The sequence below is a fragment of the Bos taurus genome, chromosome 1 (genome assembly GCF_002263795.3).
Source record: "Bos taurus isolate L1 Dominette 01449 registration number 42190680 breed Hereford chromosome 1, ARS-UCD2.0, whole genome shotgun sequence".
NCBI lineage: Eukaryota > Metazoa > Chordata > Mammalia > Artiodactyla > Bovidae > Bos > Bos taurus.
Window position 1 is genome coordinate 72,236,038 of NC_037328.1, and position 19,562 is coordinate 72,255,599.

The 19,562-nt window shown below is 37.2% G+C and overlaps 1 protein-coding gene across 5 annotated transcripts in view; it reads left to right on the plus strand.

Annotated features, from left to right (window-relative positions):
- ACAP2 (ArfGAP with coiled-coil, ankyrin repeat and PH domains 2) overlaps positions 1–19,562 on the plus strand; it is a 172,248-nt gene that overhangs the window by 85,784 nt on the left and 66,902 nt on the right. For all 5 annotated transcript variants that reach the window (NM_001105337.2, XM_059891945.1, XM_059892010.1 and 2 more), the window contains one exon: positions 18,342–18,400. In NM_001105337.2, the coding sequence (NP_001098807.2) occupies positions 18,342–18,400 (59 nt within the window). The remainder of the gene's footprint in view (positions 1–18,341; positions 18,401–19,562) is intronic.

The following is a 19,562-nucleotide window of genomic DNA, read 5'->3' on the forward strand; positions in this document are numbered from 1 at the left end:
AAGTTTCCCGCCCCCCATCATAATGCTATGCATTTCACTTCAGCTAGATAAAGATAGGGATGACACATACCTTGTTTACTGTTGTCTCCTTAGTACCTGTGTGATTCTTATCCTGGGAAAGTCATTTAATTTTTCTAAGTTTTATATTCCATCACTGTGTAATGAAGGGACTTCACTAGATGGCCTTTAATTATAAAAATTCAAAAATTATAAAGTGTTAATTATTATAAGATTTAAATGTGATCTCAGCTATTTGTTAAAAATGTGGGAAAAGCCTAGTTTAAAATGCTTTATTTTAGTAGTATTCTGTTCACTGAAATTTTAATTACATAGCATTACAGGAGAAAGGAGGCATTATAGAGTAAGATGAACTGCTTTCTAAAAGGTAATAAAACTGGCATCTGCTTTACATTCTGCAGCCAAGCTCATAACACTTAGGTCTTGGTGTATCAGTTTGTATCAGGATAAAAGGCTGGATGTTATAGAGATTTATGAATAACTTTGTGGGCTTAAATAAATGTTTCAAATAATGTAACCATTTGTGTTTTTAGCCAAGTAAAATTAAACATAGATTGGGCCTAGATTATCCAGTCATTTAAAAAATAAATAGTTTGGATTCTTTTGTGATTTATTTTCTCTGTAAAAATGAATAGTATTGTTCCTTATTCTTTATAGAATGAGAATTTCCTAGAGTTGCTCTTTAACTCATGTATTTTTTATAAGATGCTAACTCATGACTTTTCCAAAGCAGGTCATATATATTGTACTACATGCTAGAGTTGATTTGACTACTGGTTGTTTTTCTGGAGCTCTGTTTATGTAACATTACTGATAACTCTTTTGAATTCTAATTTGCTGTTGGTATAAGGAGCTTAGACTATTGATTTGATTATTTGTCAAATGAAAGTTTAAAGTTGAATTATTGCATAAAATGCCATGAAAACGTGTGACCCTTTTTGTTTTGTTTGTGAGTTTGGCTTTCCATGCTGCACCTATCTACTCATTTGCTCAACAGATGGTTTTAGGTAGTGGGAATATAGTAGTTTGGTGCTTCTGTTCTCATCTCATGGCGGAAGTAGAAAAGGATGGCTGTGTTTGTGTGAGACACTGGAGAGAACTGGTGGGGGACATGAGGTGTCATGTCCTGAGTGTTGGTGAAAAATATTAGTTTCTTTTTTATGAGCTTATGTTAATAGCTATTTAGTAAATAATTTATTTTTTATAGAATTATGTTAAAATAAAACTTAAAGTGTTAGGAGAGATATTACATATTGAATGTATATAGCACCTCCATATATTTAAAAAATATTTTAATGAGAAACTTCAGCTGGCTTCCCTGAATGTAACTTAAAAAAAAAAAAAGGTCTTATATGTGAAATAGTTTCAAGCAGTTCCTGATCAAGAGTTAAAAATTGATTATCTTTCCAAGTTCTTGGCCATTTTCATTGATGAGGACTTTGTCTGCATAGGTAGACATACCAATGAAAGGCAGATGAACATTTATTACCCTTTGCACCTGATTGACAGGAATTGTTTTATCACTTGTAAGTGGAATTTAAATCATTTCATCCCTTTAAATTATCCCTTAAAGGAACAATCATTCATTAAGTGGGATTGCTCTTTTTTTTCTTTCATTGACACATGTAGTGTCATGTATTTCTGGGGTTAAGTTGAATGGATTTTGAATGAAATAATGATAGAGCTTTCCTGCAGGTAAATGGAGAAGTTGCTTTACCTATGAAACCCATTTATACATCTTTGTGGATTCAGATTATAGCACTGAAAGTCCCTAATGACTCATTCTCAGCCTCTTGTTTACAACACTTTGAGTCCATAAAGATTGTTGGTACATGTTAGTTGTCAAAAATATCAAGGAATTGCTTGAAATAAGATCACCCATCAAAATACAGAACACCAGTTAAGTAAGCCACCTTTTAAAGTCAATAAGTAGCACCAAGCAAATCTGTAAGTTGAAAGTTGTTCCTCCTAAATTTCTTGAATTCTACTTTTAAATCATAAACCCAGGCAAAATTCTCCCTTTGGACAGCTAGCATTCTGGGTTGGGGGTTGGGGAGAAGCTGTACTGCCCAGCATACGGGATCTTAGTTCCCTGACCAGGGATCAAACCCGTGCCCCCTGCATTGGAAGCAGAAAGTCTTAACCACTGGATCACCAGGGAAGTCCCCAGAGAGTTGATATTATTGTCTCATGTCTATACAAAAAGCTGAAGATGAATGAAATGTTTGGAATGTTTTGCTTAGATTCATGCATCGTCTTCATGAAATTTAATTTGGAATTTATATCTACCTGGAGCCTTTTACATATATGAGATCCTTTGTGAAATAATACACTAGTCGATCTTCACAACTTTCTAGATGGATTCTTTTTTTTTTTTTAATTTATTTATTTTAATTAGAGGCTAATTACTTTACAATATTGTATTGGTTTTGCCATACATCAACATGAATCCGCCACGGGTGTACACGTGTTCCCAATCCTGAACCACCGCCCCACTTCCCTCCCCATTCCATCCTTCTGGGTCATCCCAGTGCACCAGCCCCAAGCTTCCTGTATCCTGCATCAAATCTGGACTGGCAATTCGTTTCTTATATGATATTATACATGTTTCAATGCCCTAAATGGATTCTTAATGTAAATTTACATCTTGCTGCCTTAGTGGCTGCATTATCAGTATGCAGAATTACAGTGCTTCCAAATTCATCCTCTTTGTTTTAAAGTTTTCTTTTGACATTTGAGTATTTCATCCCTAGGAATTTGTTTTGGTACTTAGAAAACCAATAAGTGTTCTTCCAAGATAATCTTAAACTCAGAAATTTTAACTGTTGTTAATTTGAACAAGAATTATTAACATGTAGAATCATCACACAGCAATGAAAACTTTGATACCATTGTCTTCTGGTTAGTGATTATTACTTTGTTTACCTGACATGCCATCAAATGCATCTGTTAATTCTGTTATTTGAATGTGGCACATTTTCTGTTTCCTTTGCTTCTTTGGAAATTGCAAAGTTGTGACATTTTCCTTGCAGGTTGGCGTATTATGCAATTTTGCAATTTTATGAGGCATTCTGGCTTTAGCTGTTAATTGAGTAACCTTTTTTAAGCAGCTTCTTTATCTGATATAGTTATAACTAATATCATAAAAGAACTTTGTTTCTTATTTTGTGTTTGCAGAAGTTTAAAGTACAAATCTTTCTGTATAAAATGGATATTTTGTGTTGAAGTCTTATACCATTTACTCCTGCCATTGCTTTATTTAATAACTTTTTCATATACAAATACACTGTGGTTGAAGAAGAGAGTTTTGTAATGTGTTTGCCGTATAATTCTCAAATTGTGGTGCCTGGACCAGCAGCATTAGCAACACCTAAGGACTTATTAGAATGGTAGCTTCTTAGAGTCCATTCAGCTCTACTAAATCAGAAACTCTGAAGCTGGAAGCCAGCAATATGTGTTTGAGCAAGCCTTGCAGGTGATTCTGATGTATTCCAAACTTTGTGAGTCACTTTTCTAGAGCACAGGTTGGCAAACTATGGCTTGCAGGCCAAGTCTAGCCTGTTGCCCCTCTGCCTTTTTCATATAAATTTTTGTAGGAACATAGCCATATTCATTTGTTTTTGTATTGTCTATGGTTATTTTCATACAATGGCAGAGATGAGTAGTTGTGACACAGACTACATGGCCCACAAGCCTAAAATGCTGTCTAGCTCTACAGAAAAAATGTGGTAACCTTTGCTCTCAAGACTGTTTTTGTCCACTTCAGAGGACTGTATCTATCATGACATCCACTGAAAAGAGGCCCGTTTCTGCTCTAGCAAAAGTAATTTGGTGATTTAACTACCTTGATGAATTCTTCTCAGTGGAGCGCTAGTGGGTTACAATCCAGACTAGTTAAAATCCAGTCCCTGGGAGTGAGACCAGCTATCCATAATCTTTAAAGCTCCACACCACACGTCATCCCAGTGTGCAGCCCAATTTGAGAAACAGTGTGTTGCTTCCCCCAAACAAGCATTTGGAAATCTTGGTAAAGGCAGATTTCTGATAATGTAAGTCTGGGCTGGTTCTGAAGATTCTTCATTTCTGACAAGTAGTCAAGTGATGTGGATAATGCTGGTTCATATCTGGGGAACTTTAAAAATATATTTCTGAGTCTCACCAGTTTTTATAATTATCTCACCATTAGAGTATTTAAAAGTTCCCCAGGTTATGATACTGTGCAACCATTTGAGAACCCCTGGTCAGAACAATTTGTCTCAATCTTGCCTGATGGCTTAGTTGGTAAAGAATCTGCCTGCAGTGCCAGAGACCCTGGTTCGATTCTTGGGTCGGGAAGTTCCCCTGGAGAAGAGATAGGCTACCCACTCCAGGATTCTGGCCAGGAGAATGCCATGGACTGTGTAGTCCATGGGGTCACAAAGAATCGGACAGGACTGAGTGACTTTCACTTTCACTTTGAATAACACAGTCACCTAGTGAATTTGTTAAAAAATGCGGAAGAGTTGTATCCTTCTTTAACAACCTTGAATCTTTGTATTTTCTGTTAGCTTTGCAAATGAGTTTGATTCATACCCAGCCAGTGACAAACCATTGCATTAGAGAAATGAAGAAAGGGAGAAAGAAGAGATTAGATATTAATAAATGGATAAGTTAGGACAGGCAGAGAATGTAGAAAAACAGTAACACATAATAGATACTCAGTTGCATATTTGGGGCCTATTTCTGATAAAACAAAGAAGAGTCTTCTTGATTATTATAGGCCTGAAATAAGCAGACCTGATGAGACTTTAAAGATTCAGCGAATCCACAGTGTCGACAGCCATACCCCTGTGCCTATAGATTCTGAAAAGGACAGGAATGATTATGTCACGCAGGATCGTCAGAAGAGACTGCTGTGTTAGCTCAGTAATATTTAGATGGATCATGAAGATTTTGCAAAATTTTATTCTCGGCCAACGGGACCTAAATGGTAAGAATTGGAACTAGTTCAAAGCTATCTATGGATGTGTAGCCTATTCTTGTGTTGTGCTAAACTTCCTAGAATGCCTGCCATCTGTGTAGTGTATTTTAGCTTTCGTCCTTTCCTGAACATCACAGAGATAGTGTTGCTTTATCTTAGTACAGACATGAATGGGGAATAACTTGAGTGTAAGCCATTGGTTTTAAGCAGTCATGGTATTTATGCACTTTAGTAAGATCTTTTTATAACTAGCAGATCAAATGACACTGTTGATTACTTGTCTTGCATATGTTGGTAGGAATAATGCTATTCATTTCCAAATATGAAACTGAATCTCAGCTTTTGTGTTGGTAGCCCCCTACCCCACCCTGGCCAGAATCTGTCACTGTGACTTTATTATACCATCCCAGGTTTTGTGGTGTAGACCTGGAAGAGAAGCCCTGAGATGTACTTGATTCTGCTGCTACTGCCAAGTCAACTTCAGTCGTGTCCGACTCTGTGTGACCCCATAGACGGCAGCCCACCAGATTCTCCAGGCAAGAATACTGGAGTGGGTTGCCATTGCCTTCTCCAATGCAGGAAAGTGAAAGGTGAAAGTGAAGTCGCTCAGTCGTGCCCGACTCTTAGCAACCCCATGGACTGCAGCCCACCAGGCTCCTCTGTCCATGGGATTTTCCAGGCAAGAGTATTGGAGTGGGGTGCCATTGCCTTCTCCGAGGATGATTGTCTTCTCCGAGGATGATTCTGAGGATGAAACAAATTTTGTTTTTGGTTTAAAGTCCAGATAAAAGTTTTTGGTGGTTGCTGAGTACTGTGGGTAAGATCTGGATCAGAACCCCCAACTAGTCAGGATAGTAGAACTGTACACAAGGAAAACGGGGAAATGAGGTAAAGGGCGAAATTTTAGGGAAGAATCTTGTACACTTCCTCGTCACCTAATTCCCAGGGACATTGACAAGGCAAAGTCTTAAAGCTTTTTGCTTTTAGCACATGAAAAGAAATGCTGTGAAGTCTAACTTAGTGGGGTATAGATTAGTGCCCAATTGGGGCAGCTCTTTGTGACATTTTGTGGGGGGTGGGCAGTTAGCTGTTAGATAGCTGAAAAGCTTAAAATTGGTAAGTAGAAAGCAAGAGTTTTACTTAATTGCCCTTGCATTGCAACGTATTTTTCATTCTAATGGAGATGTTAAAAATATGTTGGCAAGATTGTTGACATTTGCCTGAAATACTTCTCATTCTATCCAAATGTATATAAACTAGCTAAATGCTATATTTTGGAGAATTTAGATAGTTAATGTTTTGTTATTTTAAAGCAACAGTAATAATAGATTCTATTTCTTTCTGTGAAATATATATAAATATTTTAAACTGGGGAGTAATTGACATAAACTGTGTGTTAAAGTGTACAATTTGATAAATGTTGACATATGTATTACTGCCATAAAATTATCACCTCATTTAATTTAATGAACATAACAGTTACACCTCAAAAATCTTCTTGTGCCATTTTATAGTTCCTCTTTTTCAATTTGCCATGTCCTTATTCCTTGTCAGTCACTGCTGGCTATCATTATTGATCAGTTTGCATTTTCCAGACTAATATGTAAATGGAATTTTTTTTGGTCTGATCTCTTTCTGTGTAATTAGTTTGAGACTCAATCATGGTCTGTGTGTCTATTCCTTTTTTTTTTTTTAATTGCTTAATAATGTTGCATTGTGTAGAAGTATCACAGTTTCTTTATCCATTCACTTATTGATGGATATGTTAGTTATCTATTGCTATATAACAGATTAGCTCCCAAATATAGTGGCTTAAAACAACAAACATTATCTCATTGTTACTGGGCCTGGTACTTAGAGATTTAGCTGGGTGGCTTTATTTCAGAGTCTTTAATGAAATCTTTGCTAAAACTTTCCCAGTGACTCAGCAGTAAAGAATGAACCTGCAGTGCAGGAGCCGCAGGAGACGTGGGTTTGATTGCTGGGTCAGGAAGATACCCTGGAGTAGTAAATGGCAACCTTTCTAGTATTCTTGCCTGGAAAATTCCATGGACAGAGAAGACTTTGGGCTTCAGTCCACGGGCTCGCAAAACAGTTGGACACAACTTAGCAAGTAAACAACTGTCATTTGAAGGCTTCACCACAGGGGCTAGAAGATCCAATTCTAAGATAAACATAGTGAAAGTATTAGTTGCTCATTTGTGTCTGGTTCTTTATGATGCCATGAACTGTAGCCCATCAGGCTCCTCTGTCCATGGGGTTCCCCAGGCAAGAATACTGGAGTGGGTAGCCATTCTCTTTTCCAAGGGATCTTCCTGATCCAGGGATTGAACTCAGGTCTCATGTATTTGGGGCTTCCCAGGTGGTGCTAGTGGTAAAGAACCCGCCTGCCAATGCAGGAGACATAGGAGATGCAGGTTCAATCCCTGGGTTGGGAAGATCCCCTGGAAGAGAGCATGGCAACCCACTCCAGTATTCTTGCCTGGAGAATCCCGTGGACAGAGGAGCCTGGTGGGCTACAGTTCATAGTGTTGCACAGAGTCAGACACAACTGAAGCAACTTAGCACACATGCCATATGAGCAGTGTGTGTGAGTTCTAGTTGTTCCACGTGATTGCCAATACTTGGTATGGGTAGTCTTTTTAATTGTCTTATGGCTTTAATTTGTGTTTCTTTAATAACCAGTGATCTGAAAAATCTTTTCATGTGTTTATTTGCCACTCATGTGTTCTCTTTGGTAAAATACCAGATCTTTAGCTCATTAAAAAAAATTGAGTTATCTTCTTATTGCTTAGTTATAAGAGTTCTTTCTGCATTCCATGTATGTCTATTGTCAGATAAATGTCTTAAAGATACATATTTTCTCCCAGATTTTGGCTTATCTTTTTTATTTTTGTAGCTATAGCTTTTGAAGAACAATAGTTTTTAATTTTGATGAAGTTAATTTATTGATTTTTTTCTTTTATAATTTTCTTTGTTGTGTACTATTAAATGTTTTCCTAACCAAAGTTTACTAAGATTTACTCTGTATTTAGTTTAGATTTGTGATCCATCATGAGGTAATTTTTATACATGTTGCATGGTAAGAGTTAAGGTTCATTTTTGATCATAAGGCTGTCCAGTTTTTGTTCTAGCATCATTTCCTCAAAAAATTATCTTTTCCTTATTGGCGTCTTTTGTTAAAAACAGAAGTTGACCCATTTGTATGGATCATTTCTGGACTCTTTTGTTTTATTGATCTTACTTTTGCCTATTTTTAATACTGCAAATGCCTTGATTACTGTAGGTTTCAATAATGAGTCTTAAAATCAGATAGGATAAGTATTCCAACTTGGTTCAATTTCTTTTCAAAATTAGTTTGGCTATTGTTCAGTTCAGTTCAGTCACTCAGTCGTGTCTGACTCTTTGTGACCCAATGAATTGCAGCATGCCAGGCCTCCCTGTCCATCACCAACTCCCGGAGTTCACTCAAACTCCCGTCCATTGAGTCAGTGATGCCATCCAGCCATCTCATCCTCTGTCGTCCCCTTCTCCTCCTGCCCCAAATCCCTCCCAGCATCAGAGTCTTTTCCAATGAGTCAACTCTTCGCATGAGGTGGCTGAAGTACTGGAGTTTCAGCTTTAGCATCAGTCCTTCCAGTGAACACCCAGGACTGATCTCCTTTAGGATGGACTGGTTGGATCTCCTTGCAGTCCAAGGGACTCTCAAGAGTCTTCTCCAACACCACAGTTCAAAAGCATCAATTCTTTGGTGCTCAGCTTTCTTCATAGTCCAACTCTCACATTCATACATGACTACTGGAAAAACCATAGCCTTGGCTATTGTAGCTCCTTTATATTTCGATATACACTTTTTAAATAAAGAAAAAAAATTGTTTTTGGCCACATCACATGACACACATGATCTTAGTTCCCCAACCAGGGATTGAACCCATCTCCTACAATGGAATCATGAAGCACAAGGAAAATCCCATTTCCATATATATTTTAGAGTCAAGTATTAAACTTCTGTAAAATGCCTTACTGGGATTTGGAGTGAGATTTCATCGAATCTAGAGATTAACTTGTTGAGAATTGTCATCTAACTAATAATGAATTTTCTAATCCATGAACACAGTGTATTACTCCATTTATTTAGGTTTTATTTCATTTCTCTTGACAGCGTTAAGTCATGCATACCTTTTGTCAAGTTTGTCCCTAAGCATTTCCTATTTTTTGGTGCTGTTGTAGGTGGTATTTTTGGAAAGTTCAATTTGCAGTTGGTCATTGCTGATGTACAGAAATAGCACTGTTTCTTGTACATTGACTTTATTTCTACAACTTTGTTAAAGTCACTTATTAGTTTTAGTAGTGTTTTCTGTAGTTTCTCTTTAGTTAAGTTTGTTCGTTTGTTTTGTTTTTTAGATTCCATGTATAAATGAAATCATATATTTTTCTTTCTCTGTCTGACTTATTTTACATAGCATAATACCCTCTAGGTCCATGCATTTTGTAGCAAATGGCAAATATTGGGAGTCCTAGACATGACAGTCAGACAGGAAAAATAAATGGAATCCATACTGGAAAGGAAGGTGTTAAACTGTCAATGTTTGCAGATGCCATATGATACTGTGTATAGAAAATCCTAAAGGTGCCACCAGAAACTACTGGAACTTGTCAATGAATTCAGTAAAGTTGCAGGATACAAAATTAATATGCAGAAATCTGTTGTGTTTCTGTGTACTAACATTGAAGTAATCCCATTTACAATTGAATCAAAAAGAATAAAATATGTGGGAATAAATCTAAGGAAGTAAAAGACTTCTACTTGGAAAACTATCAATGATAATTTTGACAGTGATCAAAAAATCACTGATCAAATAAAAGTGACATAAACAGGCTCATGGATTGGAAGAATTAATATGTTAAAAATAACCACACTACCAGAGGCAGGCTAGAGATACAGTATAATCCTTATCAAAATCCCAAAGACATTTTTCACAGAACTAGAAAAAAAAATTCTAAAATTTGTATCAAGTGCAAAAGACCCCAAATAACCAAAACAATCTGAAGAAGAAAGCTAGAGGTGTCACACACCTACATTTCAAACTATACTACAAAGCTACAGTAATCAAAACAGTATGTCAACGACACGAAAACAGGCACATAGATCAAGGGATCAGAGTTGAGAGTCCAGAAATGAACCCACATTTATACGGGCAATTACTCTGGCAGAGGAGGCAAGAATACACAATGGGGAGAAGACAGCCTTTTTAATGGATGGTGTTAGGAAAACTGGGCAGCTGTATACAAAAGAATCAACTGACTGTATTCTCACATAATATACAAAAATAAAGTCAAAAATGGATTGAATATTTTTGGAAGCCCAAATTGGACTAAAAAAGCTTTTATATAGTAAAAGAAACCATTGACAAAATGAGAAAGCACCGTGGTGAATGAGAGAAGATATTTGCAAGTGTTATATGCAACAAGGGATTGATACCCCCAATATTCAAGGAACTCCTATACCTCAACATAAAAAACCCCCAAAACCATACCCCAATTAAAAAAAAAAAAAAGGTCAGAGGACCTAAATAGACACTTTTCCAGAGAAGAGATGCAAATGACCACCGGGCACATGATAAGATGCTCACACCGCTAAGGTATCAGGGAAATGCAAATCAAAACCACAGTGAGATATCACATCACACTTGTCAGAATGGCTTTTATCAGAAAGATAACTAAGTAACAAGCTTTTGTGAGGATGTAGAGATGAGTGAATCCTTGTGTGCTATTGATGGGAATATGAATTGGTATAGCCACTGTGGAAAACAGTAAGGAAATTTCTAAAAAAACTAACAGTGGAACTACAGTATGGTCCACCAGGTTCATTCTTGGGTATTTAATCAAAGAAAACAAAAATACTAATTAGAAAAAATATAAGCAACCCCTATGATCATTGCAGTTGTATTCACAGTAGGCAAGATACGGAAGCAATCTAAGTGCCTGTCAACAGGTGAAGGGATAAAGAAGATGTGGTATACCTACTATGTGTATAGTGTATATACAGGAATATTACCCAGCCATAAATAAGAATGAAACCTTGTCATTTGTGACAATATGGGTGGACCTAGTGGGTATTAAAGTTATTTTCAAATTCATTTGTAACAAAATTGATTCCTTGTGGTGTACAGTTTTATGAGTTTTAACAAATGCATACAGTCGGGTCTCCATACCTCTATCAAGATACAGTTTCATTAATTCTGCTGCTGCTGCTGCTAAGTTGCTTCAGTCGTGTCTGACTATGTGACCCCATAGATGGCAGCCCACCAGGCTCCTCTGTCCCTGGGATTCTCCAGGCAAGAATACTGAAGTGGGTTGCCATTTCCTTCTTCAATGCATGCATGCATGCTAAGTCACTGCACTTATGTCTGAATCTGTGTGATGCTAAGGACAGCAGCCCACCAGGCTCCTCTGTCCACAGGATTCTCTAGGCAGGAATACTGGAGTGGGTTGCCATTTCCTTCTCCATTCATTAATTCTAGAAATACTCTTATTAACCATTGTTAGTCAACCTTCCCTCCCTTCCCCACCATTGGAAACTGTTTATAGTTCTGCCTTTTCTGAAATGTCATATAAATGGATTCATTTAGCTTGTAGCTTTTTGAATATGACTTATTTTACTTATCAAAATGCATTGAGATTCATCTATGTGATTGCAGTTATTAATAGTTCTTTCTTTTTCTTGATGATATAGATATTGTATAGATATACCATAGTTTGTTTCTCCAAGGAAATTTGGGTTGTGCCCAATTTTTGGCAATTAAGAATGAAACTGCTATAAATATTTGCATACAGATTTTGTTATGGACCTAAGTTTAAGGTGGATGAAGAAGGGGATGACAGAGGATAAGATGGTTGGATGGCATCACTGACTCAATGGACATGAGTTTGAGTAAGCTCTGGGAGTTGGTGATAGACAGGAAAGCCTGGCGTGCTGCAGTCCATGGGGTCGCAGAGTCAGACGCAACTGAGCGACTGACCTGAACTGAACTGAATAAATGATATCATATATGTCTTTCTCTGACTTAATATACTAATTTCTAAGGGCATTCAAGTTGCAGCTAATGACATTATTTCATTCTTTTTATGTCTGAGAATTTTTATCCATCCATCTGTTGATGAACATTTAGGTTGCTTCCATGTCTTCACTATTGTAGATAGTGTTACTGTGAATATTGGGATGCATATCTTTTCAAATTAGAGTTTTTTTCTGGAAATATGCCCAGGAGTGGGATTGCTGGATCATATGGCAGCTCTATTTTTAGTTTTTTAAGGACTCTCCATGCTTTTCTCCATAGTGACTATACTAATTTATTTTTCTGCCAACAATGTCAGGAGGTTTCCCTTTTTTCCACACCTTCTCCAGCATTTATTATTTGTATACTTTTTAATGATGGCCATTCTGACTGGTGTGAGGTGAGATCTCACTGTAGTTTTGATTTGCATTTCTCCAGGAATTATCAGTGCCGAGCCTCTTTTCAGGTACCTGTTGGCTATCTGTATGTTTTCTTTGAAAAGATGTCTGTTTAGGTCTTCTACCCATTTTTTGCTTGGGTTGTTTTTTGGTCATTACTGAGTTGTGTCAGATGTTTGTATATTTTGGAAATTAAGCCCTTGTAGGGCACATCGTTTGCAAATTTTTTTCTCCCAATCTGTAGGTTTTTTCATTTTGTTCATGATTTCTTTGCTGTTCAAAAGCTTATGAATTTGATTAGGTCTCATTTGTTTATTTTTACTTTTATTTCTAGTACCTTGGGAAACTGACCTAAGGAAACAGTTGAGTTTCATTAGTTTTTGTCTTTCAAAGAATTTACCCATCTCATCTATTGAATTCATCAGCATAAAGTTGTCCACAAATCCCCTGATTATCCTTTCTGAATACCCATAGGGTCTGTGGTGAAGTCTTTTCTCTGCTTATTGTAGGACATTGTGTCTTCTATTTTTTCTGATCACTTTGGCTGTTGTTGTTTTTGCTTAGTCATTAAGTCATGTCCAACTCTTTGCGACGCCATGGACTGTTGCACTCCTGACTTCCCTGTCCTTCACTGTCTCCCAGTTCAGTTCTGTATAGTTCAGTCACTCAGTTGTGTCTGACTCTTTGCGACCCCATGGACTGCAACATGACAGGCCTCCTTGTCCATCACCAACTCCCACAGTTTACTCAAACTCATATCCATTGAGTCGGTGATGCCATCCAACCATCTCATCCTCTGTCATCCCCTTCTCCTCCCGCCTTCAGTATTTCCCAGCATTAGGGTCTTTTCAAATCAGTCAGTTCTTCACATCAGGTGGCCAAAGTATTGGAGTTTCAGCTTCAGCATCAGTCCTTCCAATGAATATTCAGGACTGATTTCCTTTAGGATAGACTGGTTGGATCTCCTTGCTGTGTGAGGGACTCTCAAGAGTCTTCTCCAGTACCACAGTTCAAAAGCATCAATGCTTCAGTGCTCAGCTTTCTTTATAGTCCAACTCTCACATCCATAGATGACTACTGGAAAAACCATAGCCTTTGTTGGCAAACTAATGTCTCAGCTTTTTAATATGTTGTCTAGGTTGGTCATAACTTTTCTTCCAAGGAGTAAGCGTCTTTTAATTTCATGGTTGCAGTCACCATCTGCAGTGATTTTGGAGCCCCCAGAAATAAGGTCTGTCACTGTTGCCACTGTTTCCCCTCTATTTGCCATGAAGTGATGGGACTGGATGCCATGATCTTAGTTTTCTGAATGTTGAGTTTTAAGCCAACTTTTTCACTCCTCTTTCACTTTCATCAAGAGGCTTTTTAGTTGTTCACTTTCTGCCATAAGGGTAGTGTCATCTGCATATCTGAGATTATTGATATTTCTCCTGGCAACCTTGATTCCAGCTTGTGTTTCATCCAGCCCAGTGTTTCTCATGATGTACTCTGCATATAAGTTAAATTAGCAGGGTGACAATATACAGCCTTGATGTACTCCTTTTCCTATTTGGAACCAGTCTGTTGTTCCATGGCCAGTTCTGACTGTTGCTTCCTGACCTGCATATAGATTTCTCAGGAGGCAGGTCAGGTGGCCTGGTCTTCCCATCTCTTTCAGAATTTTCCACAGTTCTTTGGAATCCACACAGTCTAAGGTTTTGGCATAGTCAATAAAGCAGAAATAAATGTTTTTCTGGAACTCTGTTGCTTTTTTGATGATCCAGTGGATGTTGGCAGTTTGATCTCTGGTTCCTCTGCCTTCTCTAAATCCAGCTTGAACATCTGGAAGTTCATGGTTCACCTACTGTTGAAGCCTGGCTTGGAGAATTTTGAGCATTACTTTGCTAGCGTGTGAGATGAGTGCAATTGTGTGGTAGTTTGAACATTTTTGGCATGCCTTTCTTTGGGATCGGAATGAAAACTGACCTTTTTCAGTCCTGTGGCCACTGCTGAGGTTTCCAAATTTGCTGGCAGATTGAGTGTAGCAACTTTCACAGCTTCATCTTTTAGAATTTGAAATAGCTCAACTGGAATCCCATCTCCTCCACTAGCTTTGTTCGTAGTGATGTTTCCTAAGGCCCACTTGACTTCACATTCCAGGATGTCTGGCTCTAGGTGAGTGATCACACCGTCATGGTTATCTGGGTCATGAAGATTTTTTTGGTATCGTTCTTCTGTGTATTCTTGCCACCTCTTCTTAGTATTCCCTGCTTCTGTTAGTTCCATACCATTTCTGTCCTTTATTGTGCCCATCGTTGCATGAAATGTTCTCTTGTTTTCTCTAATTTTCTTGAAGAGATCTCTAGTCTTTCCCATTCCACTGTTTGCCTCTATTTCTTTGCACTGATCACTGAGGAAGGCTTTCTTATCTCTCTTTGCTGTTCTTTGGAACTCTGCATTCAAATGGGTATATCTTTCTTTTTCTCCTTTGCCTTTCACATCTTTTCTATTCTCAGTTATTTCTAATGCCTCCTCGGACAACCATTTGGCCCTTTTGCATTTCTTTTTCTTGGGGATGATCTTGATCACTGCCTCCTGTACAATGTCAGGAACCTCCGTCGGTAGTTCATCAGGCACTCTATCAGATCTAATCCCTTGAATCTATTTGTCAATTCCACTATATAATCGTAAGGGATTTGATTTAGGTCATACCTGAATGGTCTAGTGGTTTCCCCTACTTTCTTTAATTTCAGTCTGAGTTTGGCAGTAAGGAGTTCATGGTCTGAGCCACAGTGAGCCCCTGGTCTTGTTTTTGTTGACTGTATAGAGCTTCTCCACCTTTGGCTGCAAAGAATATAATCAGTCTGATTGCAGTATTGACCATCTGGTGATGTAGAGTCTTCTCTACATGTGTAGAGTCTTCTCTTGTGTTGTTGGAAGAGGGTGTTCGCATTCTCTTGACAACACTCTTTTAGTTAGCCTTTGACCTGCTTTGTTTTGTACTCCAAGGCCAAATTTGCCTGTTACTCCCGGTATCTCTTGACTTCCTACTTTTTGCAGTCCAGTCCCCTATAATGAAAAGGACATCTTTTTGGGGTATTAGTTCTAGAAGGTCTTGTAGGCCTTCTTAGAACCGTTCAACTTCAGCTTCTTCAGCATTACTGGAAGGGGTACAGACTTAGATTACTGTAATATTGAATGGTTAGTCTTGGAAATGAACAGAGATTCTTCTGTCATTTTTGAGACTGCACCCAAGTATTGTATTTCAGACTCTTGTTTACTATGAGGGCCACTCCATTTCTTCTAAGGGATTCTTGCCCACAATAGTAGATATAATGGTCATCTATGTTAAATTCAACCATTCCAGTCCAGTTTAGTAGGCTGATTCCTAAAATGTTGATGTTTACTCTTGCCATCTCCTGTTTGGCCACTTCCAGTTTGCCTTGATTCATGGACCTAAAATTCCAGGTTCCTATGCAGTATTGCTCTTTACAGCATCAGACTTAACTTCTACCACCAGTCACATCCATAGCTGGGTGTTGTTTTTGCTTTGGCTCCGTCTCTTCATTCTTTCTGGAGTTATTTCTCCACTGATCTCCAGTAGCATATTGGTCACCTACCGACCTGGGGAGTTCATCTTTCAGTGTCCTGTCTTTTTGCCTATTCATACTGTTCATCTGATTCTCAGGGCAAGAATGCTGAAGTGGTCTGCCATTCCACTGGGGTTTCCCTGATAGCTCAGTTGATATCAGTTATATGTGGAATCTAAAATACAGCACAAATGAAATTATCTTTCAGACAGAATGAGACTTACAAAGAGAAGAGACTTATGGTTGCTAACGGGGAACGGAGGTGGGAGATGGAAGAATTGGGAATATGGAATTAGCAGATGCTATTATATATTGAATGAATAAACAACAAGGTACTAATATATAGCACAGGGGCTACATTGAATATTCTGTAATAAACCATACTGGAAAAAATATGAAGAATACATATATATATATTCAGTGTATATATATATATTTGTATGTATGTATTATATATATGTGTGTTTACAAGCAGAGTGGTTCAGTGTGTGTGTGTGTGTGTGTATACTGAATATATAAATTTCTGCTTGTAAACTAATTTACCAAAAACTAATATAACATTGTAAATCAACTATACTTCAGTAAAAGAAATTTTGAGAAGGAGATATCAGAAAACTAAACAGGTTTCCCTTGTGGTCTACTGGTAAGGATTTTCACTGCTGTCACTAGCGTTCAGTCCCTGGTCAGGGAACTGAGATTCCACAAGCCTCATGGCATGACCAAAAAAAGAAAAAATAGAATTGAAGAAACAGAATCTGTATTGAAAAAGCTCCCATATACTGTAAAGTTAAAGCTACATTTACATAAAACCTAGCAATATCAACCCTAGGTATTTGCCCATACAGATTTCTCAATAGGCAGGTCCCAGAGTTTGCTCAAATTGATGTTCATTGAGTCGGTGATGCTATCTAACCATCTCATCTTCTGCTGCCCTCTTCTCCTTTTCCTTTCAATCTTTTCCAGCATCAGGGTCTTTTCTAATGAGTCAGCTCTTCATATCAGGTGGTCAAAGTATTGGAATATCAGCTTCAGCATCAGCCCTTCCAATGAATATTCAGAGTTGATTTCCTTTAGATTAACTGGTTTGATCTCCTTGCAGTCCAGGCGTAAGAGTCTTCTCCAGCACCATGATTCGAAAGCATCAATTTTTTGATGTTCATACTTCTTTATGGTCCAACTCTCAAATCCATATGTGACTACTGAAAAAACTGTATCTTTGACTGTATGGACCTTTGTTGGCAAAGTGATGTCTCTACTTTTTAATATGCTGACTTAGGCTCGGAGTTTATCTATTTTAGATCTTAAAAAACTAGCTTTAGGTTTCATTAGGTTTTGGCTGTTGATTTCCCGTTTTCTATTTAGTTACCTTCCAATCTGATCTTTATTATGTCATTTCTTCTGCTTAACTTGGGTTTAATACTTTGGGATTAACATTATACAAAACCTTTTTTCCTTTAAAAGTGAATTCGACAGATTTTGAAACCCTGTACTCAACCCATACTGTGCGTGTGTGTTTGGCATTTAGACAAGGACATAATACTTTTTGCTTCTAGCCAGATTCCATAAAGATTGAAGTATTTCGATGCTGTTTTTAGTTAGTTGAAGGACATAGGATTTTCTTTTTGTTTTGAATAGTGATTTTTCTGCCTGTTTATCTGCTGTGTTTCAAATTCTGAATGAAGTATATCTATAAATTATGAAAGTACTTGACATTTCCATGCCAAGCCTTATGAAATTTACCACACGTAGAGTTAAATATATGTGGCATCCGTTAAGTGGTGTAAAATATTTTTGTTAAGAAATAAAATTTTATCCTCGTCTTTAATCTTAGCAATCAATTAAGGGCTGTATAATATTTATTTAATTCAGAATGTAAGACATTGAAATCCACACGTCTTCTCAAGTGAGAAATGTCTAAGGTATAAGGAAGTTCTAGTGTTTTCATTTCTTATGTTTTAGTATATTAGAAAAAAGAAATTCCTGTGGTGGATAGAGTAGAATTTGTATTAGTCTTTTAGGTTGTCTTCTAAAGCCTGAGTTAGAATCAAGGCAATAAATTGTATTTCAGTCCCTGGTCAGGGAACTGATTAAAAATTGTATTTAAGTATTAATACACATTTGATTTACTCTGTAAATAGTAATTTTATTTTTTAACAGATTAAATTGGCTTGAGAATCAGTTTCTTTTTTAAATATTTATTTCTTATGCAATGTTCAGTAAGAAGTGTAGGTATTATTAGAATTGGAATATTGTTGGAGGGATGTAATATTTATAGAACTACATGAAAATTTTTTTCTTTGTTTACTTTTCTAATTGTTTAATGTTCCTTTTCTTTTAGATCCTATTTGACCAAACCCAGAGATCAATTAAGGCACAACTTCAGAACTTTGTTAAAGAGTAAGTCAATTTCAGTGAAAAGAAAAGCAGCCAAGATTACTTCTGGGAGTTATCATTTGAGAGAACCTAGAATCATACTTTCAGACTTACTAAAAATATGGGAGTTTTTATTTGTTTTTTGCTTTGTGAATTTTATGTTGCATATTTTTCTGAATTACTCTGTAAGAAATCAGGTTTCATGCTTTTCCATGAATAACTTATGGAATTTGTATTCAGGATACATAGTTCAAATTGTTAATAGATAAAACAAATTTTTAACGTAAATAAATAATCTGATGACCTTTAAAAATAAAAGCAGATCCCAAAAGTGGTTGAAATACCATCAGTTATTCTAGTTATCTCCATATAGTATTTTCTTTGTAGAGAAGATAATAGGATTTATGAGAATGAGTTATGAAGGTGCATAATAAGTAATGAAAACAAGCCTTTTGTGTCACAGTCATCACATTTTATGTGTGAAATAAAATGAAACTGGAAATAAAAAAAAAATCTGACCTTTCCAGGTATGGATGTTTGCCTTTTCTACATTAATAATTTCAGTTTTTCTCTTTTAATCCCTGACTAAGAATATATTATATTACATATAAGGTTGATTAGGATACAGTATTCAGTTCAGTTGCTCAGTCGTGTCCGACTCTTTGCAACCCCATGACCACAGCACGCCAGGCCTCCCTGTCTATCACCAACTGCCAGAGTCTACCCAAACCCATGTCCATTGAGTCGGTGATGCCATCCAACCATCTTATCCTCTGTCGTCCCCTTCTCCTCCTGCCTTCAATCTTTCCCAGCATCAGGGTCTTTTCCAATGAGTCAGCTCTTCACATCAGGTGGCCAAAGTATTGGAGTTTCAGCTTCAACATCAGTCCTTCTAATGAATACCTAGGACTGATCTCCGTTAGGATGGACTGATTGGATCTCCTTGCAGTCCAAAGGACTCTCAAGAGTCTTCTCCAACACCACAGTTCAAAAGCATCAAATCTTTGGTGCTCAGCTTTCTTTATAGTCCAACTCTCACATCCATACATGACCACTGGAAAAACCATAGCCTTGACTTGATGGACCTCTGTTGCCACAGTCATGTCTTTGTGTTTTAATATGCTGTCTAGGTTGGTCATAACTAATTCAGGTATTACAAGCTATAAATAGTGGCAGAGCTCATAAT